Source organism: Mustela nivalis, assembly GCF_964662115.1.
Source record: "Mustela nivalis genome assembly, chromosome: 10".
NCBI classification, from domain to species: Eukaryota; Metazoa; Chordata; class Mammalia; order Carnivora; family Mustelidae; genus Mustela; species Mustela nivalis.
In genome coordinates this window covers 10687082-10705448 of record NC_139029.1, presented here as the reverse complement: position 1 = coordinate 10705448, position 18367 = coordinate 10687082, and the positions used below count along the sequence as shown (strand labels likewise).

At 56.6% G+C, this 18367-nt stretch overlaps 1 protein-coding gene across 6 annotated transcripts; it reads left to right on the top strand.

Moving 5' to 3' along the window:
* Window positions 1-849: 849 nt before the first annotated feature.
* ARHGEF19 (Rho guanine nucleotide exchange factor 19) lies at window positions 850-16444 on the top strand. 6 transcript variants are annotated; one of them, XM_082685515.1, is made up of 17 exons: window positions 850-1051; window positions 3560-3683; window positions 4765-5208; window positions 5613-5894; window positions 6055-6163; window positions 6248-6324; window positions 6608-6870; window positions 7612-7772; window positions 7893-8045; window positions 8293-8422; window positions 8566-8640; window positions 8799-8888; window positions 9067-9227; window positions 11343-11501; window positions 11778-11857; window positions 13465-13569; window positions 14781-16444. In XM_082685515.1, exons 1-17 carry the CDS (start codon window positions 950-952, stop codon window positions 14813-14815), a joined length of 2550 nt encoding a protein of 849 aa, XP_082541641.1. In that variant the 5' UTR covers window positions 850-949; the 3' UTR covers window positions 14816-16444. The 6 variants fall into 6 exon arrangements, with proteins under 6 accessions (XP_082541641.1, XP_082541642.1, XP_082541640.1 ...); XM_082685514.1 differs by lacking the exon at window positions 14781-16444 and adding an exon at window positions 13985-14546 and having other exon boundaries at window positions 854-1051; XM_082685519.1 differs by lacking the exons at window positions 850-1051; window positions 14781-16444 and adding exons at window positions 4391-4592; window positions 13985-14546 and having other exon boundaries at window positions 3619-3683.
* Window positions 16445-18367: the final 1923 nt, after the last annotated feature.

The following is an 18367-nucleotide window of genomic DNA, read 5'->3' as shown; positions in this document are numbered from 1 at the left end:
CATTTTGTGCCATTTTTGGCTTAGGAAAGCTTTTGTAGGAAGGCTCTACTTTGGGGTAGTGGGGGAAACCTGTAAACAGATGTGAAGTGCTCAGAATAGTGCCTGGCACATAGTGTACAATAATTTATTCACAACATGAGTATTGGTATTTGTGTACATATTGGAATTAACACTGAGTGTCTGGCCATTATGGAGCGCTTAAATAAGTGGCAGGTAGTATTAGGAAAAGAACAGCTTTCCCTTTCATGGGCTTGGGATGATTGCATGGTTGCTGTAGTCTCCTTACTGGAGGCTGGTTCTGCTTGGGCTGTTGGTTTATTGAGGGCTCATTCAGTGTGGACTACAGACCTGGAAGGCTTCCTGGAGGAGGAGGCCATTGGAAATGGCAAGGTGGGTCATTCCAGGCAGCAGGGGAGGATGGGTCATTCATGACAGCAGTGATGCTGAAAGGGTTGGTCGGGCTGGTCCTCGATGCCTCACATCACCAACTTTCGTGATTTCCATCTCTCCACCATGGAAACAAGTGTTCCTATTTTATGGGTGCTGTAGCCAGCTCAGAGAGGGTCAGCAAACTACAGAGTTCTCAGGGTCCCTGAGGAGTCCAAGGCTTGGAAGTTTCTCTGTGAAGCCACTCCTCCCCCAGCATGTCTTACGTGGGAGTTAGCTTCAGAAGAGGGGTGAACTGTTTCTTGGACAGAAAAGCAGTGCTTCCTCCATCTTTAGGACATCGGTCTGGGGTCCTTCAGAACCTCTCCTAGGCATAGGACTCCCATTGTTCCAGCCCCCCTCTGGTACCCCAGACTGGCCAAACCGGTTCTGGGGAAGGGGGGCGGGGAGCAGGCACGTTGAGACAGCCGCCCGCCTGCCTGCGAGGTTCCCTCCGCCTTCGCCTCCCCCCCTCCCCGCCCCACACAATACCCAGGATCGTGTACTGCCCGGCTCAGGGGCCATGCTGACATCGCCCCCTGAGGACCCAGCTGCAACCCCAGAGCCCCCAGGTGATCTGGAGCCCTGGACCGTGTCGGAGGCTGGACGGAGCTCCCTGGCTGAGGTAGGGCCCCACCCTGCTGCCAGCAGTCCTATCCTCCTCCCGCCAGTGTTCCCAGAGTGCGTCCTTTGTGCTGCCCGCCTGGCCTCTGACCCAGGCTCCCACCCACTTATGGCCTCCTGAGGCTCCACAGCCTGTTTGGCTTGGATCCCCCTTCCGGCCATGACCTTCCACTCGGCTTTGTCCCTGAAGGGGCACAGGGGCCATGGCAGGGCCCTACTCCTCTGGGCACTGGGGCAAGGGGGACCAGGGAGGGGGCAGGGAAATCTGGGCGTAGGAAGCCAGAGGTGCTCTCCCTGAACCACAGTAGTATCCAGAGACCCTCCCTGCCAGCCTTGCCAAGTGGGTTCCTTGTCTGTGTGATTAGCAGCGTCCACTGGATGGAGCCCTCCTTGGTCCCTACTGTCCTTCTCTGGCCATGGAGACACTCACGATGACATGAGCTTCCTAGAGGGGGCAGCCAAGAGGGACTTCCCATGTTACTTTACAGATGGGGACACTGAGGCCCAGGAATAGGCTATGACTCGCCTAGGGCCACACAGCTGGTAGTGTCAACACTGGGCTTGAACCTTAGGGGTTTTCCCCTATAGGTTCCAGAATGACCCTCGGCACTAGAATATTCAGTGATCATTTCTGGGGCCGGGAATGAACATGCTACTTGGGGCCAGTTCTCTTCCTGACGCTTTTTCCTTTATTTATTTATTTATTTTTTACTAGCAGAGATGAGCTGCACACAGTATGAACACAGCTCAACGCCTCCTTGGTCCCGAGCACCGAGGTTGAGTGGGCCACATCTTTGGAAGGCCATAGGGCTGGTATCCCAGCTAGATGGGTCATTGCCTTTTGGTCTGAAAGAGGTGGAGGTTGACTCATCCCTGACTTTTCCCCTAGGGACCTGCCTCCAGCCTCCTCTCTACAGAAAACCTACCACCTTCCCCTGGCATTCACCCAGGCTTCTCCTCTAAGCTCTTAATAGGGGGTGCTCCTGCCCCAAGGCTTCCATGTTTTTGCTCATTTATCCCTGTAACTCAGGAAGGTGTGGGGTGGTGTGCTCCCTGCCTTCCAGGGGCTTCCCAGATCCAAGTGGAGAGGATCTCCCAGGATATCAGGGAGCAGAAGCACGTGTGTATTCTTGCACACGGGTCCTCACGGAAGCAAGTGGGACTTCTATGTCAAGAACTTCAGAGTCCTGGAGAGAAAGAGACTTCTCTGGCAGGCAGTGGTCCCGAGTCTCCTTCCTCAGGCTCCTACAAAGAACGGTGGGTCTCATCCTCACTGACTCAGTTTCCCCATCCGTGGGATGACCCAGGCCACCTGCCCGACTAGAGAAAGACTAATTATAATACTCAGGAGAATGACTATCAACTACGAAGCTCCTACCACATGCAAGGGGCTTTACACGCGCTGTCATTGATTCACACATTAGTGTTGTTTTTTTTTTTTAATATTTTATTTATTTATTTATCAGATGGAGATCACAAGTAGGCAGAGAGGCAAACAGAGAGAGAGAGAGGAGGAAGCAGGCTCCCTGCCAAGCAGAGAGCCCGATGCAGGGCTCGATCCCAGGACGCTGGGATCATGACCTGAGCCAAAGGCAGAGGCTTAACCCACTGAGCCACCCAGGTGCCCCTCACACTTTAGTGTTTTAAAGCTGGTATGAGTGGCCTATTTATCAGATGAGGAAACAGAGATGTGCTCAGATGGACAGAGGTTTAAGGTACATGCTAAAGTTGTCCCTGTGGAGAGGGCCTGGCAGAGTAACTGTCTCTTGGGAGCAGCCCCACCCTAGGCAGGCACTGAAGAGAGCAGGGGAGAAGCTGTGCAGATAGAGTGGTGCCCCTCCCCCCGGGTACTCTCCTCCATCCCTCCCTCATCCCTCGGTCACTGACACTGTCACTGTTTCTCTCAAGTCAAGATTTTCTCCTTATCCATGTTTACTGGGCCCCTGGCTATTTCAGCTGAAACAGTTAGCCCTTACTTCCTCCAGAAAGCCTTCCTGGAATGCTCAGGTCAAGTCGAACCCAGCGCTGATGGTTCCTCTGGCTTGGCTCCTGCCAACCCTGAGTTGAAACTGTCCTCATTTTTAGCTCCCTCACTAGACTGGCAACGCAGTGGGCCACAAAACGTTTGTCCATCTGTCTCCCTGTTTTTTTTCTGGGCTTTGCATCTGTCTCTGAGTATCTGGTCTGTGACATTTTCGGTATCTCTGTCTCTCTGTCTCCATCCCTGGGTCCCTGAATGTCTCGGCATCTGTGGTTTTCTGGGTTGGAGTGTTTTGGGGTCTCCCGTGCTGAGATGCTGCCTAAAGTCTCTCCGTATCTCTGGGTCTCTATCTCTGTCTCCTGGGTCTCCTTGCCCTGCCAGGCTGGGCATTGCTCCTCTGGCCAGAGGGGGCCTCTGGGGGGGGGGGGTCCTTGCTGCCCCGCCTGCCCACAGTGAGGCCAGGCAAGGGTAGGCCCCCGCCCAGCCCGCTGCCTGTTCCCTCCCTCCCTCCCGCTTGCCTCACCACAGGGTTTGATGAATCAAACTCTTTGTCTGGGTGGGATCTCCCCCAGCCAGCTGGGCAGAGAGAGGGCTTCCCCAGCCGCGGGGAGCAGGAGCAGAACAAGATCAGCAGCGGCCCTCGGCTGGAGAGGTGAGGGGCTGCGGGAGGACCACCGGTGGAGGGCTGGGGGAAGGGCTGTGAGGGCTCAGATCCCTCTGTCATCAGGCCTGTCCCGAGGCTCTGGCAGACTCCTTGGGGATGACTTCCTGCCCAGAGAGGACCCAGTCAGCCTGGCTCGATCTGGGGCTGAGAGCCCGGGTAGGGAAGAACCCCTCTCTCGCCCCAAACTGGGGAGCTGGGACATCTCCCTGCCCTTCTCCCGGGAGGGCCTAGCCTGATCTCCGTGGTGGCCCGCCTGCCAGTCTGTGACCCTCCCAGCCAGCCTGGCAGGGTGTGGGCACTACTCAGAGCTGAAGGCTGCAACTCTGGGCATGGGAGGGGAGGTTGGGTAACACCAAAGCAAGGACTTCTGGGCCTGTGTGTGTGCGTTGATATCTCGGTGTGTGAGTGTGAATAGAACAGGAGTGTGAGAAAGCTTGAGCAGATACATAAATATCTAATGGGTCAGCGTGTGTGTGTGTGTGTGTGTGTGTGTGAGAGAGAGAGAGAGAGAGAGAGTCTGTGAATATATGTAGTTGTGTGAAAAGTGTGAATGTGTAAGCCTGTGATTATGAAGTGTCTGAGTGTACCCATGAAAGTGTGTATGTCCATGTGTCTCCTTGGAAGGAAGCATGTGTGCATGTGCATGGAACATACACAGATTGTGTGACAACATATGTATGTGTGTCTGATCATAGGTCAGTGAGAGTTGAAAATGCACGAGCTGGTTCAAAGCACAGACTCAGAAGCAAGACTGCCTGGGTTTGAATCTTGGCTCTCCCCTATGCCAAATAACCTCTGTGCCTCCCCTACCTCACCTAAAAAAAAAAAACTAGCGTCACCTCAGGGTGGTGAGGATTAGATGAAATGACATATAAAAAGCACTTGGCCTGCCATTTGGTAAGTGCCCAGTAAGTATTAGCTGTTACTATGCGATTAGGTGTGTGAGTGTGCTCGAACAGATGTGTGCGCATGTGTGTACACAAGGGTTTGTCCAGGCGTCCAAGACAAAGGTGGCTTGCTGGCCAGCCCTCCTGTTCTGTGTCTGCCTCTCATACCTTTTCCCCTGCAGGCCCAGGTGGGTGGCAGAGCAAAGGAGGAATGGACTGTGGGCCACCTGCCACCCTCCCGTCCCACCTGGCTGGGCCACGTGGCACTGACCGCCGCCCAGTAGCTGTGTGCCAGCAGGAGAGTCTGTCCTTCGCAGAGCTGCCCACCCTGCGGCCCCCGAGCCCTGTGTGTCTGGATCTCTTCCCTGTTGCCCCAGAGGAGCTTCGGGCTCCCGGCAGCCGCTGGTCCCTGGGGACCCCTGCTCCTCTCCAAGGGCTGCCATGGCCACCATCCCCGGAAGTCCCAGACACCGAGATCTCCACCAGTGGGGGGCTGCGGCCCAGCAGAGCTGGCAGCTGGCCACACTGTCCTAGTGCCCAGCCCCAAGCTCTGGAGGGACCCTGGAGTCCCCAGCACCCACAGCCACAGCGCCGGGCCAGTCACGGTTCGGAGAAGAAATCTGCATGTAAGTCACTCTGGGTGAGGGGGTGGTGGCCTAGTGGGACAGACAGGGGAGAAGTTGGGTGGCACTTTTAAGACTCATAAGCCCCACAGTTCCCCCAAACAGGCAGGACAAGTGGTAGATTCTAGTGACAAGAGAACTGGAAATCAGGGAGGACAGGTGACTTCTCAGAGGCTGCACAGCAGAGGAGGGGCTGTCCTGAGCTCTTGGCCCTTTGCCCACTGCAGTCAGGCGCTCTGTTCTCTCTACTAGCCCTCTTGTTGATCCCATTTGGGGATGGGGACCAGATCCTGGCCAAAATACTGACCTTTTCCCTCAGATGCTCCGGGCCACAGGGTAGCAACAGGGAGGAGTGGAGAGAGCACCTAGTGGATGCCAGCCAGTGTGCTCACCCCACTTCCCCACAGGGCGCAAGATGCGGGTCTATCAGCGTGAAGAGCTCCCTGGCAGCCCCGGAGCCCATGCTGTCTTCCTCGAGCCTGGCCAGGCAGCAGAGCAGACCCTGAGCACAGAGGAGCCTAGGCCACCGGAGCTGTCCCTACCCTCCAGGGTGGGCCTGGAGGGGCCTGAGCGCAGGCGCTTCTCAGCCTCCGAGTTGATGACCCGCCTGCACTCTTCCCTGCGTCTGGGGCGGAATTCAGCAGCCAGGGTGCTGACCCCAGGGTCAGGCACTGGCGCAGCTCGGGAAGGTACCAGCTTCTCCCCTGGGCCCTAAGAGCAGGCCATGAACCAGATGCAGCATGGGGCAAGGCCCACACTTGAGACTGGGTGCTGGTCAGCTGCAGCGTGGCACCCCAGCGCCCAGCGCCATTCTTGGAGCCACCCACCCTCAGCTCTCGCCCTCTCTAGGAAGATCATCTGGAAGGGAGTCGCGCAGTGTAGAGATGAGGGTGGACGGTTTGGTGATGCCAGCCCCTATTGACCCGAGCGGGTGCCATAGCGGCTGGCCCGAGCCCAGGTACTATCTCCCACTGTGCGCTCGGTCCGAGGAGGGGTGCAGGGGTGCAGGCGAAGTAGGGCCCTGACCCTGTCCGTTTCCTAGGCTGGACACGCCGGAAGAGCTGGCTCTGGGGTCCAGGAGCTCCAGCGAGCGGCGCCAGTCACGGTTTCTCCTTAACAGTACGTGGGACGAAGGGGCTGGGGGCGGGGGGGGGGGTTTTGGAGAGTTGAGAGGTTGGGATCTTGGCGAGAGGGAGGGAGAGCCGAATCTCAGGAGCGAGCACAGTGCCCAGCACGCAGTGGGTGGAAGGAGTGAGTGCGTGAGTGAACGAGTTCACGGTGTCCCGCTACCCGAACCGTCCGAAAGGCTCGTTTATTGAGGCAGGCTCTCGGGGAGCCGGGCAGGAGCCGGACCGGGCAGGCGGGCGCCCCACGGCCCTCCCCCGCCCCTCTCCCCGCCCAGCGGTCCTCTACCAGGAATACAGCGACGTGGCCAGCGCCCGCGAACTGCGGCGGCAGCAGCGCGAGGAGGAGGGCCCGGGGGACGAGGCGGAGGGCGCGGAGGAGGGGCCCGGGCCGCCGCGCGCCAACCTCTCCCCGAGCAGCTCCTTCCGGGCGCAGCGCTCGGCGCGAGGCTCCACCTTCTCGCTGTGGCAGGACATCCCCGACGTGCGCGGCAGCGGCGTCCTGGCCACGCTGAGCCTGCGCGACTGCAAACTGCAGGAGGTGGGCGCCGGGAGCCGGCGGGGCGGGGCCGGCGGGGCTGCCGGCCGGGAGGTGGCCCTGGGGCCCGCAGGGGGCGGGGCCACAGAGGGGGCGGGGCCAGGGGGACGGGGGACGGGTCCCCCGACTTAGCGGGTCCCGGGGCCCAGGGTTACCGGGCCAGCGGGACTGCACGCTGTTGGAGGTGGGCGTGGGACCCAGCGGGGAAAGCGGGGCCACGAGAGGGCGGGGCCGGCGGGACCGTCTATGCGAAAGGTGGGTGCGAGGAACTGGGGCTGTGGCGGCTAGCGGGGACTGAGCCGCGGCGGGAAGGAGGGGTGGAGTCAGGGGTGGGGTCCGGGGCGGAGCCAACAGGGCCGGCCGAGGGGCGGAGTCAGGCTGGGCCTGCCGAGGTGGGACCGCGAAAGCGGGGACCAGGAGGGGCGGAGCCCTCTGGAGAGGCGGAGCCCTCTGGAGAGGAAACGCCTAGTGGGCGAAGGACTGAGAGGGCCCGGCTGGGGGGTGCAGGCCCGATGGGTGGAGCTAGGGGTTCCACCCCTCAATCGAGGTCTTCCGTGGAGTTTGAACAAAAGCGCGTGGCCAGAGGTGGTCCCCTTCACCCGGCAGGTACTAGGTCATCGGAAGTGGGGCTGGAACAGCAGGGGGACAGGGAGGGAAAGGCGGCGTCGGAAGGGTGGGTGGTGAGTTCACAGTGTCTGAGGCGGGCCGGTCCAGCCCTTTCGATCCCGTCTCCCCCTCACTCAGGCCAAATTTGAGCTGATCACGTCCGAGGCGTCCTACATCCACAGCTTGTCGGTGGCCGTGGGCCACTTCTTAGGATCTGCTGAACTGAGCGAATGTCTGGGGGTGCAGGACAAGCAATGGCTGTTCTCCAAACTACCCGAAGTCAAGAGCACAAGCGAGAGGTGAGGGAGTGGTACGGTAAGGTGTGGTGGGGGCGGGGCAGAGCCTGTTGTGACTGGCCGGGCTCCCAGGTCTGGGTTCTCGCCTTGACCCTGACCTTGACCTCTCACCGGATCCCTCAGGTTTCTGCAGGACCTGGAGCAGCGGCTGGAGGCAGATGTCCTGCGTTTCAGTGTGTGTGACATTGTGCTGCACCACTGTCCAGCCTTCCGCCGAGTGTACCTGCCCTATGTCACCAACCAGGCCTACCAGGAGCGCACCTACCAGCGCTTGCTGTAGGGCTGGAGGCTCTGAAAGGCGGGCGTGGGGTGGTGGGGGTTGGAGATAAAGGGAGTCTTAGGCGGGAATGGTTCCTGAATAGGGCTCTCTGACCGGGGTCAGCTTAGACCCCACCCCAAAGGGCAGGAAGGATGTGACAGGAAGACACCTGAAAAACCAAGAGGGTGGCTGGGGTCATGGATCCTGGGGGTTCATAGGATCTATGAGCCCCTCTGTGACCTCAGGTCCCTCCCCATCTTCCAGCCTGGAGAACCCCAAGTTCCCTGGCATCCTGGCTCGCCTGGAGGAGTCTCCCGTATGCCAACGTCTGCCCCTCACCTCCTTCCTTATCTTGCCATTTCAGAGGATCACCCGCCTCAAGATGCTGGTCGAGGTACGTGGAGGGCACCGGGCTACAGTGAGAGCTGTGGGGGGAATGGTGCTATGCCTCCCACAGCCCCTCCTGGGTAACCACTGGCGGGCAGGGCTATGGGTAGAGGTCCCGGTCTGTCTCACCACACCAACCTCACCCTCTAGAACATCCTGAAACGGACAGCACAGGGCTCGGAAGATGAAGACATGGCCACCAGAGCCTTCAATGCACTCAAGGAGGTGAGCTCGGCTCTCCAGGACCCCGCCCCCCAGATCCCCGGCATATCTCCAAATGAGCCCCAGCCAGCAGAGCCTCTGGTTCCCAGGTGGGAGCCTGAGGCTGGGCTCTGGGAGCCGGGGTTGGGGGACCACAGATGACTCACACACGGCCTCCCCAGCTGGTGCAAGAGTGCAATGCCAGCGTGCAGTCCATGAAGAGGACAGAGGAGCTCATCCATCTGAGCAAGAAGATCCACTTTGAGGGCAAGGTGCACACCTGCCGCTGGCGGGGTGGGGTCCGCCAAGGGGCCACTCTCGTTCTGTCCTTCCCCAGGCACAGCAGGCCACTTTTTCACCCCCCCTCCCCTCCCCTCCCCTCTTCTGTGCTGTCTGCCCTGCTGTCCGGGGCCTGACCTTTTCTCCCCCTTGCCTCCCGCATACTTCCAGATCTTCCCACTGATCTCGCAAGCCCGCTGGCTGGTTCGGCATGGGGAGCTAGTGGAGCTGGCACCACTGCCCGCAGCGCCACCCGCCAAGCTGAAGCTGTCCAGCAAGGCAGTCTACCTGCACCTTTTCAATGACTGCTTGCTGCTCTCCCGGCGGAAGGAGTGAGTCTAGGCAGGGTGCGGGAGGTAGACCGGAGCCAGGTCCCTTCTCCCTGCCGTCAGGCATCACTGGGCCTGGAAGCCCCTGTCTGTGCTGCTGGGGCACCCTGAGCCTTGGAGGCTCCCCCAGAAAAGGCAGCGATGTGAGGCCAGTCCATTTTCCAGACCTGAGAACCAAGGGCTAGGCTGTGTGCAGAGGACTCAATGGTGCTCTGAGCTTAAGATGAGTAGAGCAGAGATTAAGAGCATAATTCTGGAGTCTCAGCTCTGACCCAACTCATCCAGATAATGGCCAGCATTTACTGAGTGCCTGTCCTGTGCCAGGCATGCTGTGTGCATAATTTTTAAAAATGATTTTATTTATTGATTTAACAGAGAGAGAGAGAGAGGTCACAAGTAAGCAGAGAGGCAGGCAGATGGGGAGGGGGAATGAGGCTCCCTGCTGAGCAGAGAGCCCGATGTGGGGCTCGATCCCAGGACCATGACCTGAGCCAAAGGCAGAGGCTTAACCCACTGAGCCACCCAGGTACCCCCACTGTTTGCACTATTATCCCTAGTTCTCTAAGCATCTGCCTGGAAAGTAGGCTCCCTTGTTATTCTCAACAGCATGGATCTAGTAAGTGCAGAAGCCAAGAGGGCTCCAGGGGAGGCCAGGTCTGTCTGATGTCCCATCCTAGGCTCTTAACCATTGTATTATCTTGTCTTCCATCTGTAACATAGAGACTATATGTAGGGAGACTCTGTGATAATAAGACGGGGAAAGAGCTTAGCATAGTACCTGGCACGCAGTGAACACCTGACGTGGCAGCAGTACCTAGGGGGTACCTAGGCACGCAGTGTTAGCTATGATTGTTAACAGTTTAGGATGAGGGAGAAGTCTTTCTGAGTGAGGTAAACCTTCAGGCTGGATGTGATGAAGAAAGGACTTCTTAGGCTATGGGAAAGGTTTATTCCTGGTTTATTCATTCATTCACGAAAGTGTCACCGAATCCCTGTTCTCTTCTGGGCCCTGAAGGGTGCTAGGGTCATTTCCGCGTATAGGAGCTCTCAGGACAATTAAGCTATATCCTTATAACCACCTGGTCAGGGTTTTTAGGGGAAAGGTGCACTCCTACTGAAGCATCCCCTGGTATGGGGTGAGAATCTATAAAACTTCAAAGAGGAAGGGACATTTGAGCTGGGTTTTGAAGGATACATAGGAGTTTTCCAGGTGGAGAAGGAGTTTGGGAGGATATAGCAAAGTCACAGTAGGGTATAATAGCAGAGTGTGTTTGGGGGAGGATGAAGCCTAAATATGGCTAGATTCGTAGAGGGGAAGGCCAGAAGAAGGAGGTGGGCTTGTTGAAAGCCATAGGACAGAGACTGTGCTTTCTGAGGGCCATGGGGAGCATGGAGAGTTACGTAGACGAGTGACATTTCACTCCTGGCCAGTTTGGAGGATGGACTGGAAGGGGCGAGACCAGAAGCTATTACAATTGCCCCAATGAGAGTAGATCCACCCCCAAATGGTAGGGGGCCTGTGGGAAGCAGATTCCAGGGACAGTCAGGAGTTGGGTAGGGTGGAGCTGCTGGCGGGGTGTGTGGGGAGAGGGAGGGAAGAGGCTGGAATGATGGCTGAGTTTCCTCCTGGGCTACTTGATGGAGTCTTTCCCTGGACTGGGGAACAGTGAAGGGGTCTGGTTTGGACTGGGAGATACTGACTGCTGTTCAGACAGGTTGAGAAGAAAGGACCTGTGGGACATCCTTCACCCACTCCCCTCCCCATCCTTCCCACAAGTGTTTATTGAACCCGAATGATGGGCCTGGCAGTGTGGAGCACTAGGATAGAATAGCAAAGGAGAGACATAGTTCAGCTTCTTCGTGGTCCGAGAGTCAGACCCTAAGCAGCACGGGGGTCTCATCCTGTTGGCTCTTTAGAACAGGGACTCAGAGAACCTGAAAGTGTGCCCTGAGGGGCAGGGACTAGTTTTGTCACCTTTTTCGTCTGCCAGGGAGTCTGCGCTCCCCATTCCTTGTGGGGGCCTGCGGGCTTTTAGGGAGGTGACTGCCTTCCGAGAGTTTCCCCGGGGAGGGAGCCCGAGGATGAGCGGGCTGACCTCACCTGCCCCGGTCCCGCAGGCTAGGGAAGTTCGCCGTGTTCGTCCACGCCAGGATGGCCGAGCTCCAGGTGAAGGACTTGAGCCGGAAGCTGCAAGGCGTCCCCGGCCACGTGTTCCTCCTCCAGCTCCTCCATGGGCCCCACGCGAAGCACCAGTTCCTGCTGAGGGCCCGGACGGAGTGAGTGGGCTTGGGCGTGCGGGGAGAGGACCCCTGGGCGGGTTGTAGGACGGGGCTTGAGGCAGGCCACGGGTGGAGCTGGCGTCCAGGGGCTCCCGGGCCTGCTCTGTTGGGCTCAGAGCTGGGTGGGGCGCGGGCTTGGGGACAGACAGGGCTGTGGGGCGGGCATGCCCCGAGTCCAGACACCATGCCCAATCCTCCCAGCCCTGTCTCACCACCCTGGCCCTGGGAGACTGTACTTTGCACGTTGTGGCAACTCAGCCTCCCCCTCCCTAGAAGTGAGAAGCAGCGATGGATCTCAGCCCTGTGTCCCTCCAGCTCCCAGGAGGATAAAGAGTTCTTCAGCGAGGGCCAAGGTAGCAGTCTGCTTCCGGGCCCACATCCCCCCGGGGTTGGGTCCCTCACTGCTCTCCCCCTTTCTCCCATCCTGGTGCCTTGTTGCTGGCGGGGAAAGAGACCAGCCGGCCTGGGGCCATTGGGGGCTGCCGTGCAGACCCTTGGAAGAGCAGCAACATTTGCCTAAGCCAGGCCGGACCTCCCTGCCACCGTCTTTCCAGTGCTCAGGCGGCGCCTGATGGCAAAGCCTTTTGTGTCCTCCCGTTTCATCCCCGCACAAGCCCATCTTACCCGCTAGAAAACAGAGGTTCAGAGAGGTTAAAGTGACTTACCCAAGTTCACCGAACTGGTAAGCCGCAGAGCTGAGACGGACGCCCTGATCTGTCTCCACTTTTGCCTCTGCCTCTGTTGCAAAGGAGCAGGAACCAAAGTGGCCACAGGATGGTGTGGGGCGGGATGGGGGATCAGCTCTGTTGATCTAGAGGCTTCTCTCTGGGGTGTGAGTGAGGCCGGTAAGCCAGAGTGTTGCCCAGTCCGAGAGGGACCCCTGATCCAGTGGACACCAGGCTGTGGCTGAGGTTGCCGAGCCGGGGAGTTAGGGCTCAGCTAACGAAGGGAAAAGGAAGGGAGCTTGTTTCTACCCATACTTGTTCCTCATCAGGCCTGGTGTTGGCCGCCTTTATACGCATTTAGTTTACTTAATCCTCCTGATAACCCCGTTGGGTAGACTAATTTTCTCATATCTGAGAAAACAGGCTCAGAAATGCTAAGTAATTTGCCCAAGGTCAGACAGGCCAGTGGAGAGCAGAGCTGGGATTCAAGCCAGGTCTGGCCCCAAAGCCTGTGGTTTTCTCAATACTGCCAGCCTGTCTCCTGTGGTAGAAAGAGCCGTGGGCCTAGATTGAAGCAGATTCTCTGGCTTGGGCTAAGAGTCCTGTTTGAGCTGTGGGGTGAGCCTCGCATTCCTGAGAGGTGGTCAGAGAAGGCCCCTGAAGGAGGAAGAGGGGCAACCATGAAAAGATTTGGGGGGGAGTTCTCCTGGGAGGAGGATAGGCAGTGCAAAGGCCCTGAGGCAGGAGGGAGCTCAGAATGTTTGGGAACAGCAGGGCAGCTAGTGTTGCTGAGCTCCGTGAGCAAGGGTCCGGTGAAGGGGAAGAAGTGAGGAAGAGGGGCTTGTGAAGGCACAATGCCAGGCCATGTAGGACTTTGTAGGCTGTGGGGAGGGCTTTGGATTTTACTCAGAGGAGTAGGAAGCCCCAGAGGGTTATAATTGGCGGGGAGGTGATGTAACTTGACTCCCAGTTGAGAAGGACGGATTAGAGGGAGCCCTGGAGGGGCAGATGAAGGGACCATTAGTGTTTTGTGGGGAGTGTCTGGAGGCAGGTGGACCTTGACCTGGAGGTCAGCGTCAAGGTGTTAGACTGAGCTGGGGAGGTGAGAGCCCTGGGCAATAACCCAAGCTGGCAGGGACTGGATTCACCAAGGGCTTGTATTTAGGGTAAGAGAGGAGGGTGGCCAGGGTGAGCAGAGGGAGGTGCAGAGAAAATGAAGCAGCAGCAGCCACCCTCTGACCCCTCACCTTCCTCCTTCTACCTGGGGACTCCCTGACTCTCCCTTGGGCTGTCAGACCGCCCCCAGGTTCAGTGCGTCAGGACGTACAAGGCTTTGCAGCCAGACGAGCTGACTCTGGAGAAGACGGACATCCTGGCCGTGAGGACCCAAACCAGTGACGGTGAGAGGGGCCTCCTGGGAAGGCCTCCCTGATGGGACCCAGGTGGGCAGGAGGTAGCTAGATGGCTAAGATATCACAGGAAAAGGTTGTGCAAGTGTTGATCAACCACAGCATGTAGGAATCAAGTTAGACAAGAGGAGGAACTTCCCTCTTACAAAGCTGGAGGATTCAGAGCGACGGGTGGGGAAGAATGGGAAATACCCTTTTTAGAGGATGTCAGGAAAAACAGGTCAGAAGTTCATCTATGAGACTGCTAGAGGCAGGGTCCTTCCTGGAACTGGGACGCTGGGATGAGGTCACCTCTGCCCCCGGGGTGCAGACAAAGCTTGCATCAGGGCCTAGGCTTTCCCTGGCAGACCCGGCCCTGGTGTCCCTTTGATGCCACTAATGCTGCTCCTGGCCCGTGTGGCTCTAGGCTGGCTGGAGGGGGTCCGCCTGGCAGATGGTGAGAAGGGGTGGGTGCCCCAGGCCTATGTGGAGGAGATCAGCAGCCTCAGTGCCCGCCTTCGAAACCTCCGAGAGAATAAGCGGATCACAAGTGCGCCCAGCAAACTGGGGGAGCCCCCTGCCTGATGGGTGGGACGCCAGCTCCGTGCCCAGCTCCTGGACAGGTCTGCAGGGACCTCTGGTGTCGCATGCCCCAGGCCGCTGCTGGTGTTCCATGGCCTGGCGTCCGGAGTGCAGCCCGTCCTCATGCTCCTCCCAGTCCACTTCAGGGCCGACGCCAGTTTCTTCCTCTGGCATAGGGACTGCACAGGTGACCTGTGATATCTGGCAAGGACTGGGGCTCACTCCCTTCATGCTGCCTGACTCTTGGTCCCTCTGGCAGGGACCCGGCTGGGGACAGCTCTGGTGCTGACGGGTGCTGGGACGTATATATAGAGAGATGTATATATATCTGGGGTCTTCTGGCCAGAGCCTGCATGGGCCCTGGCGGCTGTGACTTATCTGTAAATAAACTCCCATGATGCCTTGGCTTGGAGTCTGCAAGCTGTCTGATGCTGCCCCCTCCAACCCCGCTTCCTCCAGCTAAAGGTCAGGAGGCTCTCTAGCTGCCTCCCAGTGGGGAGAGCTCACCCCCTATCCGGAGGAGGGGACAACAGGGCTGGGTGTGAATTAGACTCCTTTGTGTGGCAACTGACAAGAAACCGGATTCAACCAGGCATAGAGATTGAAGACACTTTATTGGCTCTTGTGTCTGTTTCTTATAGCTGCTGTAACAAATGATCGCACACCGGGTGACTGAAACCAGTAGGACTGTATTCTCTGACTGCTCCGAGGCCAGAAATCTAAAATAAGTATCGCTGGGCCAAAATCCAGGTGTCAGCAGGGCAGGACTCTGTCCTGTAGTGGGGATGTCTGCCAGGGGAGAATGGGTCTTTGCCTCTCACAGCTCTGGTGGCTGCCAGCTCTCCTCGGCTTGTGGCCACACCACTCAGACTCTGTCTCTGGAGTCACACTGCCTTCTTCTCTGTGTGTCTGTGTCAGAGCTACTTCTGCCTCCCAAGGATAAGAATACATGGATTTTATTTCAGGTCCACCCAGATAATCTCTCCATCTCAGAGTCCTTACCTTAAATCCCTCCTGAAAAATCTGTCCCCCCTCCCTTGTTTATCATAGAAGATAATAATTACCAATTCTGGGACTAGGAGGCAGATATCTTTTAGAGGACCATGTCTCAGCCTTCCACAGTTCTCAAAACTAAGAAATATATGGGCAAGGTGGGCTTCAAGCAAGGCTTGATCCAGCAGCTCCTGTGACATCACTGAGGACTCTGCTCTTTCCATTCTTCCACTTGGTTGTCCTTGGTATTGTCTTCATCCTAAGGCCTCCAGGGGCTTCTTCATTCACATCCAACATGAAAGGAGGGTATTTTGTTTTTAAAAGATTTTATTTATTTATTTGACAGACAGAGAGAGCACAGCTGGGGGAGAAACAGGCAGAGGGAGAGGGAGAAGCAGGCTTGCTGAGCAGGGAGTCCGATATGGGGCTTGATCTCAGGACCCCGGGTCATGACCTGAGCTGAAGGCAGAAGCTCAATGACTGAGCCACCCAGGTGCCCCTGGAAGGAGAGAATTTTCTTTGTCCCAGCATTCCCTGTCCAAGTCTGGGGATGCTTCCTGACTAGACCAGCTTAGGTCATGGGGCTACCTCTGGGCTGATCACGGTGGCCAGGGGGTGGTGTGTGCTGAGAGACCTATCCTAGGTCATGTGCTTTAGCCCTGGAGTCAGGTTGGGGACCTACCCTTCTTGGAACCCCCTTGGTTCCCACGTGGAGTCTGATGGCTGCTGCACAGGAGAGGTGGCTTCTGGGGAGGCCAATGAACATTGAAACCCAAATTACCCAGGAGAGGAGAAACACCAGGGAATGAGCTTGAGATGCAAACACACCTGCGCGGACCAGAGCATCCTTCACCTCTCAAAAGGAGGTCATGGGGCAAAGAAAACGTGAGCCGAGCCAGGTTGGTCCTAGAAGGCAAACAGGCAGATGGGGAGCCACTCAGACCCATGAAGGAGCTTTTGGGAGTGGCTTTCTAGCCTGAGATGGTGCAGGGAGGGTGCAGTGTATGGGCGAAGGGGACAGACACATTTGAATTTGAATCCTGGTTCAGACCCTGATACCCATGTGACTTTTTTTAAAGGTTTTATTTATTTGTTTGACAGAGAGAGAGATCACAAGTAGGCAGAGAGGCAGGCAGAGAGGAGGAGGGAGCAGGGACTCTCTGCTCCCTGCTGAGCAGAGAGTCAGATGCGGGGCTTGATCCCAGGACCCTGAGATCATGACCTGAGCCGAAGGCAGAGGCTTAACCCACTGAGCCACCCAGGTGTCCCCCCCACCATGTGACTTTTTAAAATAAAGTTTTTACTTTGGAATGATTATAGATTTACAGAAACACTTCAGAGGTGGCCCAGAGAGTTCCACATGTCTGTTCCCCTGCTGTTAAGATCTTCCATTACCATGGTACCATTGTCAAAACTAAGAAACCAACGCGGGTACATGACTATTAACTGAACTCCAGCTTTTATTCGGATTTCACCGGTTTTCCCACTAATGTCCTTTTTATGGTCCAGGAATCGGATCCAGGATCCCACACTGTGTCTGGTTGTCATGTCTCCCTGGTGTCCTCTGGTCAGCACCGGTTTCCTCTGTCCGCCCTCGGTTTCCATGACCCTGACAATTTTAGGAAGTTCTGGTCAGAATTTTGTTAGACTGGCCCTCCATTTGGGTTTCTCTGATGTTTTTCTGATGACTGGACAGAAGTTCTGGGTTTGGGGGACGAATACCTCAGAGGCCAAGGGCCCTTCTTGTCACATGATCGCAGGAGGCATGTGATGCCCGCGCGGTGTCCACATGACTTATTGGTGACGTTAACCTTGCTGACATCAGTAAACTGGAGTCTGCTTCCTCCGCTGTGATGTTTACTACCTTCCCCTTCCCATACTGTCTTCTTGGGAAGCAAGTGCAACCCACTCTCAAGGCACGCACCCACTAACTGGTGGGTACGTCTACCTGGATCCCATTATTTAAGATTCTTCTGCGAGGAAGATCTGTTCCTTTTCTCTACTTATGTAATCAGTTATTATAAAGGACCTGTGCCTTTATGGATCTTTCCTTTGGGTTATAATTCAATACTAAGTTATGTATTTTGTTGTTTAAATTATTCCAGCTTTGGCCATTGGGAGCTCTTTCCAACTCACTCCGGTGTCTGTTTTAGTTTAGTTTAGTTTTTTTTTTTAAAGATTTTATTTATTTATTTGACAGACAGTGATCACAAGTAGGCAGAGAGGCAGGCAGAGAGAGAGTGGGGGAAGCAGGCTCCCTGCTGAACAGAGAGCTGGACGCAGGGCTTGATCCCAGGACCCTGGAATCATGACCCAAGCCGAAGGCAGAGGCTTTAACCCACTGAGCCACCCAGATGCCCCTCACTGTGATTCTTTCTTTCTTCTTTTTTTTTTTTTTAAAGATTTTATATATTTATTTGACAGAGATCACAAGTAGGCAGAGAGGCAGGCAGAGAGAGAGAAAGGAGGGGAAGCAGGCTCCCTGCTGAGCAGAGAGCCCAATGCGGGGCTCGATCCCAGAAACCTGGGATCACGACCTGAGCCGAAGGCAGAGGCTTTAACCCACTGAGCCACCCAGGCGCCCCTGTGATTATTTCTTAACCAGATCTGAGTAGGATTGATTTTAACCATTTCTGTAGCAACAGCTTACTGATTTTGGTTTTTGGTTTATTTTTTAGATTTTATTTATTTATTTGACAGGCAGAGATCACAAGCAGGCAGAGAGGCAGGCAGAGAGAGAGGAAGGGAAGTAGGCTCCCTGCTGAGCAGAGAGCCCGACGCAGGGCTCGATCCCAGGACCCTGAGATCATGACCTGAGTGAAATGCAGAGGCTTTAACCCACTGAGCCACCCAGGTGCCCCTCCCCTTTTATTTCTGTCTTTTGAGCATGTCCCCGCTTTCTGGTGCTGGGAGATGCTCCAGGCTCGTCTTGTGCTCACCCAGCCTGAGGGCTAGAATCCGTCATTTCTCTAAGGCGCGTAGTTGCTTTCATTGGAGATGGTGTTCAGAAACCAAGATCTGGGCACCGGGGGGTGCTCATGGGTATTGACGTGTCACTGCTTCTAGGCCTTCCCCCTGGACGGAGGTGGGGAATCTATTGCCCCATCTATGTTGCATGCTTTTAGGCAAGATGCTGAATGGCTCTAAGCCTCTGTTGCCACAGCAGCAAACACTGATGGTGACCATCGTGCCTAATTCACGGAGCTGCTGTGAGAGGAAGTAGGCCAGATTGGGG